The 17,951-nt window shown below is 42.2% G+C and overlaps 1 protein-coding gene across 5 annotated transcripts in view; it reads right to left on the bottom strand.

Annotated features, from left to right (window-relative positions):
• ECPAS (Ecm29 proteasome adaptor and scaffold) overlaps positions 1-17,951 on the bottom strand; it is a 123,498-nt gene that overhangs the window by 5,983 nt on the left and 99,564 nt on the right. For all 5 annotated transcript variants that reach the window (XM_066256533.1, XM_066256531.1, XM_066256532.1 and 2 more), the window contains 12 exons: positions 16,397-16,462; positions 14,393-14,482; positions 12,559-12,625; positions 11,904-11,995; positions 11,345-11,411; positions 10,925-11,116; positions 10,177-10,385; positions 8,989-9,032; positions 8,703-8,895; positions 7,160-7,298; positions 4,315-4,420; positions 3,600-3,688 (listed from right to left, as the gene is read on the bottom strand). In XM_066256533.1, coding sequence (XP_066112630.1) covers positions 3,600-3,688; positions 4,315-4,420; positions 7,160-7,298; positions 8,703-8,895; positions 8,989-9,032; positions 10,177-10,385; positions 10,925-11,116; positions 11,345-11,411; positions 11,904-11,995; positions 12,559-12,625; positions 14,393-14,482; positions 16,397-16,462 — 1,354 coding nt within the window. The remainder of the gene's footprint in view (positions 1-3,599; positions 3,689-4,314; positions 4,421-7,159; positions 7,299-8,702; positions 8,896-8,988; positions 9,033-10,176; positions 10,386-10,924; positions 11,117-11,344; positions 11,412-11,903; positions 11,996-12,558; positions 12,626-14,392; positions 14,483-16,396; positions 16,463-17,951) is intronic.

Here is a 17,951-nt window from a genome sequence, read left to right as displayed (position 1 = left end):
CTCTAGACAAAGGGAAGGGAGATACACTAAAAGATTTGTGAATGTCTTTGATATATAAAATGACATCACTATTGTGTTACCTTGAAAGGTAATGTTTTTTGTTGTTGTTGTTTTGTATTTTTCTGAAGTTGGAAACAGGGAGGCAGTCAGACAGACTCCCACATGCGCCCGACCAGGATCCACCAGGCATGCCCACCAGGGGCGATGCTCTGCCCATCTAGGGCGTTGCTCTGTTGCAACCAGAGCCATTCTAGCGCCTGAGGCAGAAGCCATAGAGCCATCCTCAGCGCCCAGGGCCAACTTTGCTCCAAAGGAGCCTTGGCTGCGGGAGGGGAAGAGAGAGACAGAGAGGAAGGAGAGGGGGAGGGGTGGAGAAGCAAATGGGCGCTTCTCCTGTGTGCCCTGGCCAGGAATCGAACCCGGGACTCCTGCATGCCAGGCTGACGCTCTATCACTGAGCCAACGGCCAGGCCTAATGTTTTAATGTTTTTTATAGATCCTCTAGACAAATGTTATAAGCTTGTTAATGATTGTCATGCTGTCATGCCCCCCCTCAACCTGTATGTGGTCAAAGGGTATATAACCAGCCTCTGAGATACATTTGGGGCTGCATAATTTGGGTCAGATATGCCCTGTGTTAGTCATATGCAGTCAGCATATTAATAAATCTCCTCCTTTTAATAAAACTCCTCAAAAATTCATCTGGACTTGGTGTCTCTATGTAAACCTATGGAAGTGAGGTACAGTACTTCACAACAGATAATAAAGAGATAGAGAGGCAGGGATCTTGCTTACAACAGGATCCAACTATCAAATGGGAAATGTGGAGGAAATCCTGAGTTAGAAAATCATCTAGTAAAAATTGGTTTGGGGGAAAAACCATCAACGATGGCTAGGTCTGAAGACATTCTGAAGAGGGGCAGCATATCGGCGTGGTCTTAAAGGCTCTTCTTCCAGAGTGCGTTATTAGATGCAGTTCTGAAGAACAGGTTATTTGAATGGACATAAAGCATGTTCCCGCAGGCTGCTCATTAGACAAGGGGAAACAGTAACTATACAGTAGGGAAAACCGAGCAGAACTGTTGGGCAGATAAAATATATTATGCTCACTTTGTTAAAGATGGCGCTGCCCACGTGGAAGCCCATAGCCCAGGTGATAATATTAGTTGCCCTTTTTGCTTGGGATGGGTGTGATTATATTAATGTGTGTTGGGGGCGGGCTTTCGCGCCAAAAGATTTTAAAAGAGATCACACTGTTCTAGGGAAGAGTGATTATATTCTAGGAGGAGCCCATGCTGTAGGAGAGCAGAGAAAGGCCACGTGGAGGAGAGGAGAAGCAGCCAAGATGGCAGAATGCTGAAGGAGAAGGGAGTTTGTGCAGAGAGAAGGAGATGGGGAACAGAGGTGAATCAGGCTGGTGACATACAAACCTTTGATTCTAAGAAACTCGGATAAGTCAGTAGCTTTGTGAGCACTGTATGAGTGGGTTTGGAGCCCACTGCGTGTTTTTACTTGCCCGCTGGGTCCAAGCTAGGATTAAAGGTAATGGCCCACCAGTTCTTGGCTCCATTGTTTCATTACCGTCTGTCCGAATCTAATGCGAACCTACATGGGCCAGGCGGCTGTGATGGTGGCCGTGGCTACTGGCCATACAAGAACTTAGACCAGGAAATCAGAATTAACACTGCCAATGAGGAGGGATGACTGTGTGCCCCTTGAGGAGAGGCATGACACTTACAGAGGGAGGAGTCCAACTAGGAACTCCAGACCTGGAGCTAAGCATGAGGACACAGCAGACACTAAATGAGAAACACTTTAGTTAAAAGAGTGTGGGAGAGAGGAGACTGTTCTTCAAAATTGTCAAGGTCACATAAAACAGAAAAGCTAAGAAAGCATTCCAGATTAGAGAGTAAAAAGATATGACAACTAAAGTCACTAAATGATCCTTGGATTGAATTCCTTAATGGAAGGGACAGGGAAATTCTATAAAAACATATTAAACTGAAAACCTAGAATGGTAAAATCTGATTTACAAGTTCCATGGCTGTTGTAGTGCCTAAAGTCGGAAACTGCGTGCTGCTCTGAGAGCAGGCACCCTGAGGTATTGGGAGCGAGGGGCATGACGGAAGTGATAACCTCTCAAATGGTTCAGGGACAGGACGTGTAGGGAGTGCAAATGACAAGTAAATGGGGCAAAATAACGGGTGACTTTGGCTAAAGGGTATGTACGTATTATATGTACTATTTATTTTTAATGCTTTGACTGGGCCCCTCAGCATGGGACAGGAGGGAAACTAAGGCATGGGCTGATGGCAAAGTCACCCCTTCCATGGCACCCTAACCCTTACGGGACAGTGTTGTCCATGTCTAAGAGCTCAGCCTGGCAAGTCATCAGACTCGGGTTTTTGTTTTGTTTTTGTTTGTTTTTGCTTTTTAAATTAAATTTTTTGGAATAGCACTGGCTAATAAAATTATATAGGTTATTCGAGTATACAATTCTATAATACATCATCTGTTTATTGCATTATATTTATTACCCAGAGTCAGATCTCCTTCAGTCACCATATATTTGGCCCCCTTTACCCTTGACTATCTCTCCCCAGCTCTTTTCCCTCTGGTACCACCATCCTATTGTCTGTCTGTGAGTTTTTGTTTGTCTTGTTTGTTCATTTGTTGCTTTCAGTTTTATATTCATACAATTCAACAACAAAACAAATAACCTAATTTAAAAATGGGCAGAGAATATAAACAGACACTTCTCCCAAGAAGACATACAAATAGCCAACAGATATATGAAAACATGTTGAACTTCACCAGCTATTAGAGAAATACAAATCAAAATTACAGTGATATACCATGTCACACCTGTTAGAATGGTGCTACCAACAAGACAGGTAATAACAAATGCTGGAGAGGCTGCGGAGAGAATGGAACCCTCATTCACTGCTGCTGGGGATGTAACCTGGTGCGGTCACTATGGAGGTTCCTTAAAAAACTAGGAACAGCATTACCATATGACCCAGCAATCCCTCTTCCAGATAGCTACCTGAAACATTTTAGAACACTTATTTGCAGATATATGCATCCCTATTTCACTGCAGCATCATTCACGGGCCAAGACATGGAGACAACCAGTGTCCTTCGACAGAGGACTGGATAAAGAAGATGTGGTGCACACACAACTGAACACTGCTCAGCCATAAGAAAAGATAAAATTCTGCCATTTCCAACAACATAAACAGATCCTGATTATCATGCTTAGCAAAATAAGGCATATAGAAGAAGTCGAGAACCATATGATTTCACTCATATGTAGGATATATGTACTATTATGCCAATTTTTCTGTATGTTTAAAATTATCTCTAAATAAAAGATTTTTAAAACTATCAAAGGTTTTTCTAATCTAGGTGTTAAAATCCTAAATTATAGTTTCAAATTAATATATCCCAGTTTGTGTGTATATACTGAGTATATTAAATAGGATAGGTTCAGTAGTTCCATAAACTTAGTTCCTAGCATAAGGTAGGAAATATTTGAAGCTTAGCTACTTGACCTTTAAAATTAGGACTCCTTATCAATGTCAGTTTACCACACTCACCTAAAGAATATGTGATTGATTTACAAGTTTCAAGGAGAATTTCAGCCAAAGCCTCAGGATCTGCATGTTCTTCTTCCAAAAGCATTAATCTATAAAAATCAGAAAGCAAGATACAAATGCCAGTTTTAAAAAATATTCCCAAACCTTCTGATGCAAACAATTTCTATCTACATATATCACTTTATGATGTCACTCTAGCATTTAGTTTTAAAATTTTAAAGAAGGCCCTGGCCGGTTGGCTCAGCAGTAGAGCGTCAGCCTAGCGTGCGGAGGACCCGGGTTTGATTCCCGGCCAGGGCACACAGGAGAAGCGCCCATTTGCTTCTCCACCCCTCCGCTGCGCTTTCCCTCTCTGTCTCTCTCTTCCCCTCCCGCAGCCGAGGCTCCATTGGAGCAAAGATGGCCTGGGCGCTGGGGATGGCTCTGTGGCCTCTGCCCCAGGCGCCAGAGTGGCTCTGGTCACAACATGGCGACGCCCAGGATGGGCAGAGCATCGCCCCCTGGTGGGCAGAGCGTCACCCCTGGTGGGCGTGCCGGGTGGATCCCGATCGGGCGCATGCGGGAGTCTGTCTATCTCTCCCTGTTTCCAGCTTCAGAAAAATGAAAAAAATAAAAAATAAAAAAAAATAAAATAAAATCTTAAAGAATTTCATTGATTATATATAAAATGCTAAGGGGGGAAAAGGCAAAATAAATGAACTATGAAGCAAATTACCCCTGAAAAAAGGCATTCATTGACTGTAAGACTCCCAGCTGCACTTTCCATGTGCTGAGTTTTAGCCGTTCACACATCAGTTTGCATAGTTCCTGACAATAACAACCTGGGAAAAAAGAGAGAATGACAGAGCAGGACAGGGAGTGTGAAGGAGCAAAAAACAGAGTGAGGGACAGACAGAAGGACAGGGAAAGAGGGAGACAGAGAGAGGAGAGAGAGGGAAGAGAAAATAAAGCAATAAATACCTTTAGTTAAAGCCATGAAATTAAAAACAAAACACACACTCTCAGGGTGACTTTTGTGTCTAATTCCCAAACAAATTTCCCCGATTAGAACTTCCCCCATGGAGGTCCTATATAACTGTTCAGAAATGCTCGTTTTCAAAGCAGTATCCTTCTCCAAGGAACTGACACAGACCTTAACCCCGCTCCCCCTTCCCTGTAAAACACCTTGAATGACAGCCAGAGAAAGTGGAGCCGGCAGGCTGGGAGCCCCTCTGCACCACGCAGGCTTCCCAACAGGCCACAGTGCTCTATCCCAAACCCCCTATGCCAAATGCACTTGTAATTATAATCATAATTAATAGTCAAGTACACTAACTAAAGAAACAGGAGTATGAAGCTCAACAAAATAGTTACTTTTTAAATACTGTAAAATTTAGTTTGGTTCACATAATAAAGACAGATGGGGACAGAAATCTATAAGGACTCTGCACTAGAATTGCTTCATAAGAGAGTGTTACTTCTTTCTCTACTATAAAGAAATGAAAATCAGAAACTATAGATGGTGCCTTATGAGTAATATGTATTTGAAAAGCCAATGTGTAGCAATTAAATTCTCAAAGGCTTTAGCCTTCCCCTCAATAACTGGTAAATGAATGTGCATTTCTATGCCTTACACTAAAATAAATTATTTTGTGTTGTATCATTGTTAGATAATTCCCTACTTTAACTTTTCTACCCCATTCAAGAAAAGTCAGTAGTTCTAATGGTGCAAAAAACTAGACTGCCACTGCAGTCCATAACATAATACAAAGACAGAACCATTTAAAAGTAGGTTATCTTTTGGAAATATGCTTTTTAAAGTTCCCAGAAAGAACAGCAAGGCTTAAAGACAATCTTAAGTCTGATTAGGCATATCCAATCATAAATAATCAACATTTTTTATAACTTTCAAACATATAAACATGTCTGGTGGGATACACTGCAGGAACTAACACAAGGAGGAGTTTAGTCCCAAGTTCAAAGCCCTGTCAAAGGACTTCTAACTGCAACCTAATTAAACAATAAAGGTTTACTATTTGTTTATTTACTTAATCGTTTGAAAATATTCAATTCTGAAAATCAATCAAAAAGTTTCAAGGTTCTCAGTGAAACAGATTTCACTTGCTTATAGAAGATCTGTTTAACTTAAAAGAACATTAATTTTGAGATGAAGAGATCACACTAATAAAGCCTGGGGATTCCTCAGAAAATACCATCACAAAGAAGAGTAACTGAATTCTTTTCTGTCAAATTATCTACGTAAAACATATCCTGGTCGTTAAGGGCTATATTGTACCCCTCAAGAACCTCAGAATGTGACCAGAATGGGAGACAGCATCTTCAAAGAGGTCATTTGGGTGGGCCCTAATCCAATATGGCAAGTGTCCTTATAAAAAAGAGATTAGGAGGCCCTGGTCGGTTGGCTCAGTGGTAGAGCGTCGGCCTGGTGTGCAGAAGTCCCGGGTTTGATTCCCGGCCAGGGCACACAGGAGAAGAGCCCATCTGCTTCTCCCCCTCTCCCCCTCTCCTTCCTCTCTGTCTCTCTCTTCCCCTCCCACAGCCAGGGCTCCATTGGAGCAGGGATGGCCTGGGCGCTGGGGATGGCTCCTTGGCCTCTGCCCCAAGCGCTGGAGTGGCTCTGGTCACAACAGAGTGATGCCTTGATGCCCCGGAGGGGCAGAGCATCGCCCCCTGGTGGGCGTGCCGGGTGGATCCCGGTCGGGCGCATGCGGGAGTCTGTCTGACTGTCTCTCCCCGTTTCCAGCTTCAGGGAAAAAAAAAAAAAAGAGATTAGGACACAGAGACATAGATGATTATTTACAAGCCAAGAGAGGACTCAGAGGAGCACTGCCAACACCCTGATCTCAAATAGAATTGTGAGAAAATGAATTTCTGTTGGTTAAGCCACACAGTCTGTGGAACTTTGGTATAGCAACCCTACCAAACTGATACAATCATCAATAGAATCATCTGCCGATGCAGAAATAAAATTTAAGTTGGAAAATTCTAATCAGTCAGGCTGTACAAGAAACAATCCCCCTTGTGTGTCACACAGAACCTCTCCACTCTGGTTTCGGCACTTCCCCAGACACAGCCCCCTCGTGTGTCACACAGAACCTCTCCACTCTGGTTACGGCACTTCCCCAGACACAGCCCCCTCGTGTGTCACACAGAACCTCTCCACTCTGGTTACGGCACTTCCCCAGACACAGCCCCCTCGTGTGTCACACAGAACCTCTCCGCTCTGGTTACGGCACTTCCCCAGACACAGCCCCCTCGTGTGTCACACAGAACCTCTCCGCTCTGGTTTCGGCACTTCCCCAGACACAGCCCCCTCGAGTGTCACACAGAACCTCTCCGCTCTGGTTTCGGCACTTCCCCCAGACACAGCCCCCTCGTGTGTCACACAGAACCTCTCCGCTCTGGTTACGGCACTTCCCCAGACACAGCCCCCTCGAGTGTCACACAGAACCTCTCCGCTCTGGTTTCGGCACTTCCCCCAGACACAGCCCCCTCGTGTGTCACACAGAACCTCTCCACTCTGGTTTCGGCACTTTCCCAGACACAGCTCTGGCGCTTACGCTGAGTCTCCACGTTCCGGGGCCAGGCTTTGCCCAGGCTCTCAAAGGCGCCGAGCAGTGACTCCAGCTGAAGCTCCTTTTCCTTCTCATTCTCATCTTCATTCTTGGTTGTCCGCACTCCAATGCTTTCTGGTGAGTTCTTGGGCATATCAAAGAAAAAAAAGGGGGAAAAAATATTTTTTTCAAAGAGGGTGTCAAAGTAAATGTTAACCAAGAATTAAATGCTAAATTCTCTAGCACGAGTGTTCTCATTTCTATAAAGAATTTTTAACAGGACACTATGTATCTCTCTAATGAATATAGAAAATCCTTTTAAGGAGTCTGTAAGCACAGGTGGAAAAAACACTATATATATCGTATTTTGAGCACAACATAAAAAAAACTTGCATTAGAATCATGAAATGAAAGATGAACAAACTTGGTAATGCTCTAAATCCTAACTCCTATAATAAGACAAGGCAACAGGTTGATAAGTGATTCATCGAGCTAGCTGGTGATATCACCAATTTAAAATATAAGTCTCCCAAATCCATTATGTATGTAAAAAATTATTTTAGCAGCATTTTACTCAAAGAAAACAACTACATATTAGCAGCAACACAAGAAATAAGAATGCTATTTAAACTATTTCGTGTCTCACCAAAAAAAATAAACTATACCCTTCTTTATTTTAAAACATGTATTTTAAAAAGTTAAATAAATAAATTTGTCACCCATTACATTTAATTTCTAAGTAAAAAAATAAATTTAATTGTAGCCTTAAAAAAAAAAGCATTTCACTTTCCAAAGGAAACCAAAGTATTTTTTTCGATCAAAACCCTCCATTACATGGCAAAGGCAACTAACAGTGACACATTGAGCTCCCCGTCTTCACAGGGGGGTGGCTCTGTGTGTCTTCACTCTGGGATGACTGGCGCAGCTTCTGTACATGCTCATGAGAAAAAGCTTATTCTAACTAAAGGGTGGGCAAAAGTAGGTTTGCAGTTATGAGTATATGAAACACAGAATTTACTCTTGTATTATTACTTATTATTATATTATTTTCCACACAAACAACTGCAAACCTACTTTGCCCCACCATGTATGACAGAGACTATCCATTCATTCCAATATCCGCTCTCAGGAACTCACTGTTCCTATAGCCTAGAGTTTCTTGGCTTCCCGGTTGAAACCCCTTCAAAAAAGTCATCTTCCTGCTTCTGCTTTGTCTTAAAAAAAACAAAAACAAAAAAAACCCTCTCCCCTTTTCCCATGGAAGGCTAAAGAATACACAGCCAGGTATCTGGCTAAGAACTGGCAAAAAGGACAGAAGTAGCAGTTTCCAGGAACTCTGCTTAAGGAAGAACTGACATGCCTTTCTTCACCTCCTTTGCCATTACCTGTCTGGAATGCAGATACACCGTGGACCACAAGAACAATAATTTTCTGCTATTTGCAGCTACACTGATCCTAAAATAAAATATGCAAACAGGACACCAAAACATCTTTTCTTTTTAATTTTTACAGTATAAACCAGACCTGAGAGGATACAGGTGGTCATTACCTTCTTGATGAGAGGTATGACAATGTCAGAAAACTCCTGGAATCTGTCTTCTTTGGTGGCCTTCAAGACATCCCCTGCACAGCTGATTGCTACAATCTTGTATTTGGGATTCTCTTTGCAACACTCCTTCAGAACAGCTTGCAGAATTTCATTTGTGCTAGGCTGATTGGGCACCGGCTTTTCCAGCTCTGCACTACAGGAGGCACAGAGCACCAGAACAGTTCATAAAGCTCGCAGCTTCCAGATTCAGTTTAAGAAACAGCATTGTCACTGAAAGAACATTTACCTGCAAGCTGTCACCACACAGGCAATGGCTTTCAACAGTTCCTCCTGAAGGGTTGAAAAATGAGACAATGCTTACTAAGCACATATAGCCATGTACATTCTCTGTACTACGACTATAATTACCTATGATTTAATAACAACAAAAATTAACTAGTCATATTATCTTAAGCTCCTTACTATTTAATAAGCACATTCATAAGCTTAGAGAAACTTGCCCCGGGTCACACAAGCACAAGTGTCAACCATGGAATAAGAACAATACTGCACTGGCTACCACTGACTTTTAAAATATTGATATTAAGTAGATTGTTACATACTGCCACACCTCATTTTCCCTACTGACTGTTTACTGTTATCTTACTATTGCCCTTATATAAAAATGACTGTTACTAATGAATTCATAGGCCCCAGAGATGGACACCTTCAGGTCCAGGTTTAGACAGCTTGCCTTGCTACTCAATTGCATATATGCCTATCCCTCATCTGTGCATGACATTACCAGATAAAAAAGGTTTGGCCCTGACCAGTTGGCTCAGTGGTAGAGCATCGGCTCAGCATGTGGATATCCCAGGTTCGAATCCCAATCAGGGCGCAAAGAAGCAGCAACTGTCTGCTTCCCCACCCTTCCCCATTCTCCTTCTCTCTCTCTCTCTTTCTCTCTCTCTCTCACTTCTCCTCCCACAGCCATGGCTCAATTGGTTCGAGTGCATCAGCCCCAGGCACTGAGGTAGCTCCATGGAACTTCTGCTTCAGGCACTAAAAATAGCTCAGTTGCAAGCATGGCCCCAGATGGGGAGAGCATCGACCCCAGAGGGGGTTGCCAGTGGATCCCAGTTGGGGCGCATGCTGCAGTCTCTCTCTCTGTCTTCCCTCCTCTCATTTGGAAAAGAAGAAAAAAAAAAAAGAAAAAGTTTAAGACTCATCTTAAAAAGCTGAACATGAGAAATAAAAACCAATCTCCAACATTACTGTGCAGTATTCGGGACACATTGATTGCACTTTAGTGAAATATCATACTTAATCAGGCAAAGTTATCCGAAAGGTTTCCCAAAGGCTAGAAAATGGGGTTCACAAAAACAATCCATCTGATGTCCCCCACAACCAGATTCTAATTTAACAGGAAATGAAAGATGAATCATAATCCTTTACAGATACCTTAAATTTAACTGGGCATGAACGGTTCCTTTACCTTTCCTGCCCATGTCCTTCCAGCCAAGCCCTGCAGCAAGGCAGTCAGTATCATGCCCAGGTATGGAGGTACTAGGGAGCTGGTTTGTTTTGCAATAGATGCCATGGCAATTGCACCCTGGGCTTTCATTTTCCAGGACTGAGACTGTAAAGCCTTCTGGGTAATAGTAATCAACTCCTGCAGGTATAACCGAATGCCACCAAAGGAACCTAGGTTATAAAAAGCAAAATTAAAGCAACATTTAAGTGAAAAAAAAAAAAGCCAGCGACCAGTCTAAAGCAGTGATCCTCAATGATTACACTATACCACTCTCTAAAAGAGAGATAAAGCAGGCATGTTGGGATCTGTCTTTATGACAGCAGGACCTGATAAAGGGTGTCTTACCAATGGTCTCATCCACTGATATGCATCAAGGTAATAAATAAATAAATAAATAAATAAATAAATAAATAAATAGAGGTGAGGAGCAGTGCTCTAAATAATCCAATAAGCAAACAAAATTCCTATTCCCTCTCAATTAAAACAAGTAAAACTCTACTCTGCTGGGGCAGCAATGAAGAAGGAAAGAGAAGAGCTGAATGCCAACCTTGAGAACTCAGCAATTTAGATACAGGCTCAAAACAAAATGGGACACATGCTGTTAAGGTCCTGGAAAACTATAGGAGTTCACAAATAAAAATACATGAGTAAAATACTCCAGCTGCGGTTCTTAAGAAACAGGTTTAATTTACAGGTACTAGTTACTAACCAGGAACATTCTCCTGCCACACTTCAGTCCATAAGTTACATTCTTCTTTTTCTGATTTCTCCTCATCAGCAATTTCATGCATGCCTAGAAATGCCAAAGGCAGAACTTCTTTGGCATGGTTCTTCAACACGTCGGGGCTGTACCGTCCAATAGCATGAAGAGTCAAAGCACAGGAGGTCTTGTAGATGGGCTCTGAAGAACAGCAGAAAAAAATACAATCTTGATGCTACTTTTTGTTTAAGGCTAACCGATCTAAACAGACTATGGTTCAACATACACCACAGCAAAACAAAACAGTAAAATCAATGAGAAATGTTCCCAGCAAAGCACATAAAATCACAGATGGTAAGACTCGATTTGTATTGTTTTATTAGGTTATTAACATCAGAATTTAAATAAACATAAACATCAACAAGGTACCTTCTTTCTCCATATACCAGCTATTGAGCTTCTGTAAGAGTTTCTCAGTGCTGCTATCCCGTGAGGTCTGAAAAAAGAAACAACCCAGTCATTTCTTTTTTTTTTTTTTTTTTCCATTTTTCTGAAGCTGGAAACAGGGAGAGACAGTCAGACAGACTCCCGCATGCGCCCGACCGGGATCCACCCGGCACGCCCACCATGGGGCCACGCTCTGCCCACCAGGGGGCGATGCTCTGCCCATCCTGGGCGTCGCCATGTTGCGACCAGAGCCACTCTAGCGCCTGAGGCAGAGGCCACAGAGCCATCCCCAGCGCCCGGGCCATCTTTGCTCCAATGGAGCCTCGGCTGCGGGAGGGGAAGAGAGAGACAGAGAGGAAGGTGCGGCGGAGGGGTGGAGAAGCAAATGGGCGCTTCTCCTGTGTGCCCTGGCCGGGAATCGAACCCGGGTCCTCCGCACGCTAGGCCGATGCTCTACCGCTGAGCCAACCGGCCAGGGCCAACCCAGTCATTTCTTTATAATTATCTTAGTATAATTACTTAACTAAGAAATTCAACTCACCCGAACTAAATGGCCCATGGCAAATGCACATGATTTCTGAATCACACTGTTCCGATCTGTCAGGCCACTAAGCAAAGCACTCATAAGTTTACCTGTCAAAAATAAAAGGGAAAAACCTGACGTGGCTGACCAAATGTATTGCTCTGTTCCCAGATCCCAAACAATTTACTTAACCCTGTAATTAATACTTGATATATCATCCATGGTAGTTTAGAACCCTCCTATGTTTTATCTGTACTATCCATTTGCTTCCTTTTACCTGACATAAAACTTAAAATTAGTCTAGACTATTGTGAAGAAAGTTGAAAAAAAAGAAAGCTAAGTACATAAAGTTCATTAGGCCCATCTGGGAGCCAATCCAAGAAGAAAAAGATTGCTGATGTAAAATTAGCTATACAGTAAACAAAACCCACAGGATGGCAGATAACATTACCTTCTTGTACCACTAAGAAATAACCAAACACTTGTAAAACAGTGAAAACTTACTAAACTTGATCATCCTTTACCTCTTGAATACCAAGGGATAAAGGTAGAGGGAGAAAAAGTACACAGTATCACAAGTAGTCAGAATGATAATTATTTTTCTTTTTAAAACCTTGTCACACAAGACATGGCCATACAAATATATCACCATGTGGGGTTTTGACACACTCACCTGAGTAAGGTGTTAGATCCTGGGGACACTGAGTGGTTAATGACACAATGACACTGGCACAGCCTCCCTACGGATCACAAAGGCACAGGTCTAAATGTGACGGTCACAGTGCACTAGCAAACCCTGTGTTTCAGCTGGGTATCAAAGATTTAAAGATAAAATATACACAAAGCCTAACAGCCCCTCCAGGATTCAATCTAGAAAGAGAAAAACTCTAATTTTAAATTAGCCATGCAGAGATTTCTTTTTCAAAACTCAGGCAGGAAGATGGGTGCTCTCATACATTGAAATTAAGAAAGAAAAGTGGCTCAATCTTTTGGGAGGGCAACATATGTCATCTTGTCCATCCTTGTTCTAACATTTCCAGTTCTAAGAACTTAACCAAAAGAAATAGTTTGAGGTGTGTCCCAAGTCATTCATCACAGTGCTTTAGTATCAAAAAGCTGAAAACAAATCAGGTGTTTTTGATGGGTTAAAATAAATGATGTTACAGCCACACAACAGAATATCACATGGCCATGGAAGAGGATACTGTAGTAGATATAAGCACAAAAAAGAGAGTTGGGGGATATACTTCAAAATAACAGTTGCCTGACCAGGCAGTGGCGCAGTGGATCGAGCATCAGACTGGGACATGGAGGACTCAGGTTCAAAACCCTGAAGTCACCAGCTTGAGTGCGGGCTCATCTGGTTTGACCAAGGCTCACCTGCTTGAGACCAAGGTCACTGGCTTGAGCAAGGGGTCACTCGGTCTGCTGAAGCCCCACCCCACCCCCGCCCCAGTCAAGGCACATATGAGAAAGCAATCAAAGAATAACTAAGGTGCTGCAACGAGGAACTAATGCTTCTCATCTCTCTCCCTTCCTGTCTCTCTGTCCCTCTCTCTGTCTCTCTCGGTCTCTGTCACACACACACACACACACACACACACACACACACACAAAATAACAATAATAATAACAACAGCAATTATCCCTAGGTGGTATACTTAGGCCAATTTTCAACTTTCCACAGATCCATAAATGCTAAAGTTTTTAATACAAGCAAGAGTTAACTTTGTCAGGAGAAAAATAAATGTGAGTTGTTTTCAAAGTTTGTGGGTGTGGGGAGAGGTCTCATCCTTGAAAAATCTTGGAAAGACGTTTCCCTATCTAAACACCTGCTGAACCTTCTGCAAAAAATGCTAATCACCGCCTTAAAGTAACCATGCTCTGATAACTGGATGAGCATTTCCATTAATAACTGACAATGACAAGAACCCAGAGGACATGTACATGGCAAGCAGTGGACAGAAATGATTCCACTGAAAATGTAAGACATTCATTCTTTTTTTTTTTTTTTTTTTTTTTTGGTGGCCCCATATGTGGTCAATTCTTGAGAATGTTCCATGTACACTAGAGAAAAATGTATACTCTGTCACTTTTGGATAAAATGTCCTGTAGATGTCTATCATATCCAATTGCTCTAGTGTTTTGTTTAAGGCCAATATATCTTTATTGATTTTCTGTTTGGATGAACAATCTAGAGCCATCAGCGGTGTATTGAGGTCTCCAAGCCTGATTGTATTTTTGTCAGTTTTTGTTTTTAAGTCAATCAGTAGCTGTCTTATATATTTTGGTGCTCCTTGGAATGTAAGACATTTATTAAAGTCACACATTTCATTTCCGAAATAAGTTACATGTCTTAATTTACTAGTGCAACCATAAAAAAAACAAGATACTTGACCTAAAACATTAAATTTTATAAAAAAATAATAATTTCAAACATTATGGCTATTATGTTTTTGTGGCCTAAACAAATGAAAATTACTCTTGTGAAAAAGACACTTACTTACCTTAGTCCCAAGGCCTACACCACTCCTGATCAGTTCACATAACCTGGGAACTAGCTCACCCAGCACCGACACATCCAGATATTGCAGGCACTTTTGGAAAAGAATAAATATAAAGTTAACCTTAGCAAATAATTAAGTCCATGCCACATCTTCAGTTAAAAACTGCCCATGTCAAATGTGCACCCGCTGGATTTGACACGAAGTTGAAAAATCACTGGTTTGAGTTTGCTCTGATTTCAATGTTAAAAACCATTACAACCATTCATTGGTGGTTCAACATGAAAAATAAAACAAAAATAATAAAAATCATGACTTACTAAAGGAGAAAACAATTAATAATTATCCAAGAAAAATGAATCTCTCTGGGCCTACTTCCTCTATCAATCCATGTTTAGTATAAAAGATCTAAATTAAAACTGATCTTTGCCTGACCGGGCGGTGGCGCAGTGGATGGAGCATTGGACTAGGATGCGGAAGACCCAGGTTTGAGACCCCGAGGTTGCCACCTTGAACGAGGGCTCATCTGGTTTGAGCAAGAGCTCACCAGCTTGAGCCCGGGGTCGCTGGCTCGAGCAAGGGGTTGCTCGATCTGCTGAAGGCCCGTGGTCAAGGCATGTATGAGGAGGCAATCAATGAACAATTAAGGTGTTGCAAAGCGCAAGGAAAAACTGATGGTTGATGCTTCTCATCTCTCCGTTCCTGTCTGTCTGTCCCTGTCTATCCCTCTCTCTGACTCTCTATCTCTGTAAAAAAACAAAAACAAAAACTGATCTTTAGTGGACCAGCCTACCAAATCATCTTAATTAAAGTCAATTTCTTAGCAGAATTCACTATATATTTAAAAATGCAATGAAATATATTCTATTATTAATGAGCATATCTACAAGGTGTTTGTTTGCTAACTACTCCTATTTCTTTTAAGTTTTCTTTCCTCCAACCCTCCACCCAATCCAATTAAGACATAACATTCTTAGACAAAATTTGGGTAGCAATCTCCCAGCAAGCAGTAAAAAAATGTCTATTTCTAGGCCCTGGCCGGTTGGTTCAGTGGTAGAGCATCGGCCCGGCTTGTGGAAGTCCCAGGTTCGATTCCCGGCCAGGGCACACAGGAGAAGTGCTCATCTGCTTCTCCACCCTTCCCCCTCTCATTTCTCTCTCTCTCCTCCCCTCCTGCAGCCAAGGCTCCATTGGAGCAAAGTTGGCCCCGGCACTGAGGATGGCTCCATGGCCTCCACCTCAGGCACTAAAATGGCTCCGGTTGCAATGGAGCAATGCCCCAGATGGGCAGAGCATCACCCCCTAGTTGGCTTGCTGGGTGGAGCCCAGTCGGGCACATGTGGGAGTCTATCTCTCTGCCTCCCTGCTTTTCACTTAAGAAAATTAAAAAAAAAAATTATATTTCTACTGTGCACCCTTGTGATATACTTAGCAAAACAATTTCCAGTACTGAACTAACTCTCAATTAATGACTCCAGGGTATGCAGAGCAGTCAACTTTAGTGACTTTAGAGACTCCTAATCCAAAAGTCCAGGAACTTGGAACCTCAGTTCCAAGCAGCTCTCTTCCACAAATCTCCTCCTATGGCTGATAAAACATATCAACACTGCTCGATTCTCTCCCTCTACCTTTATCCTGCCTGCTTCGCTGTGTACTTCTGGCCTGGGCCATCCTAGGTCCTCCCAAAGACAATGCTCAGGCAGAGACAAAAATCTGAATCTTGCTAACTAGGCCAAAGATATTTAAAACTATACAGAAATCGTTAATATATTGTTCTCCTATAACACAACTCTGGGCTAATGGAGTCTAGTATTTAGAAAATTATTTATTCCATTTAGCAATACAGAAGAAGAAAAAACTAAACTTAGAAAAAACTGAAGTCCCAACAGCTGCTTCATTCATCCCTTAAATTTCCATTTCATTTAATGTAACCTGAAGACTTTGAACAATTACACTCTAGGGTAAGCAAACAAATCACCTTTCTTATTACATTAGGCACTCACTGACCGTGTTGATTGTTTCCATCATGGGAGAGGACTTGGCCGCGCTGAGCCGAGCACTGTCCATGGCAGCCTGAAAACACAAAACAAAGTCACTCAGCACCTTCAAGTAACAGAGAAGAACCTCCACACGCTCCCATAAAAGGGCTTAAGGCCAAATGAAGAACCTTTTTAAAAATAATATGTAGATACAAGACAAACATAAATCTAATTTATTTTTTTTTTAAGATTTTATTTATTCATTTTAGGGAGATAGGAGCGAGAAGGGGAGGGGTGGAGAAGCAAATGGATGCTTCTCCTCTGTGCCCCGATGGGGAATTGAATCCAGGACGTCCATACGCCAGGCTGACACTCTATCACTGAACCAACTGGCCAGGGCCTTAACTCTGATTTCTTTTGATCTAGTGTACATTCAACCATGTACCTGTAGAGGCAGCATCTCACTACAGGTGAGAAATTTAGACAATAGTTAGAAATTAATTGCCATCAAAAACTAACATAGTATGGCTCTGAGCAAGTCTTCCAGCCTTCTATAGCCTTAGCTTCTTCATCCATTAAATAATGGAACAGACTAAATAAATTTCTAACTGAAGTTTTTTTAAAAATGGGTCTAAACAACAAAAAATTTTATACGTTTACTGCTTGAACTTTGTAAAAGGTCTTCACATTTACAGTGGGGTTTTAGTCTAACACTTGTGCTATAGGAGAAGTTAACACTAGCCAGACATAATAAATAAGAAAAGTAAGGCATACAGAAATTACTTGTCCAGAGCTGTAAAGTCTGAACTAGAATTTATATTTCCTAATTCTCAATACTGAGAAGGTTGGGGAACCTAGGAAGAGACAAGATTAACTGCTAAAAGAATGGAGAAAAAACAGCAATATTAGAGGCAAAGGAAAATGAGTAAGTTATTACATTAGTATAGGCAAGTTAAAAATCAAATAGTCAACTAAGAAAAAAACATTTACAGTCTATATGACAGGGGTCTGATAGTTCTGATAAGCAAAGACAAACGTAAAAATATAAATAAGTCAAGTACAAAAATAGGCATGGTTGGCTCAGCAGTAGAGCGTCAGCCTGGCGTGTGGGGGACCCGGGTTCGATTCCCGGCCAGGGCACACAGGAGAAGCGCCCATTTGCTTCTCCACCCCTCCCCCTCTCCTTCCTCTCTGTCTCTCTCTTCCCCTCCCGCAGCCAAGGCTCCATTGGAGCAAAGATGGCCTGGGCGCTGGGGATGGCTCCTTGGCCTCTGCCCCTGGCGCTAGAGTGGCTCTGGTTGCGGCAGAGCGACACCCCGGAGGGGCAGAGCATCGCCCCCTGATGGGCAGAGCGTCGCCCCTGGTGGGCGTGCCGGGTGGATCCCGGTCGGGCGCATGCGGGAGTCTGTCTGACTGTCTCTCCCAGTTTCCAGCTTCAGAAAAATACAAAAAAAAAAAAATAGTCATGGAGTAGAAACACAATTCACAGAAGAAATAAATGTGGCTAATACAGTAGGAAAACACAACGGACAACACTAATGACAGGAAAGTGTAAATGAGAACAATGATTCGTGCTTTTCAGA

Source organism: Saccopteryx bilineata, chromosome 2, assembly GCF_036850765.1.
Source record: "Saccopteryx bilineata isolate mSacBil1 chromosome 2, mSacBil1_pri_phased_curated, whole genome shotgun sequence".
In the NCBI taxonomy this organism is placed as follows: Eukaryota; Metazoa; Chordata; class Mammalia; order Chiroptera; family Emballonuridae; genus Saccopteryx; species Saccopteryx bilineata.
This window is presented reverse-complemented; position numbering and strand designations above follow the sequence as displayed.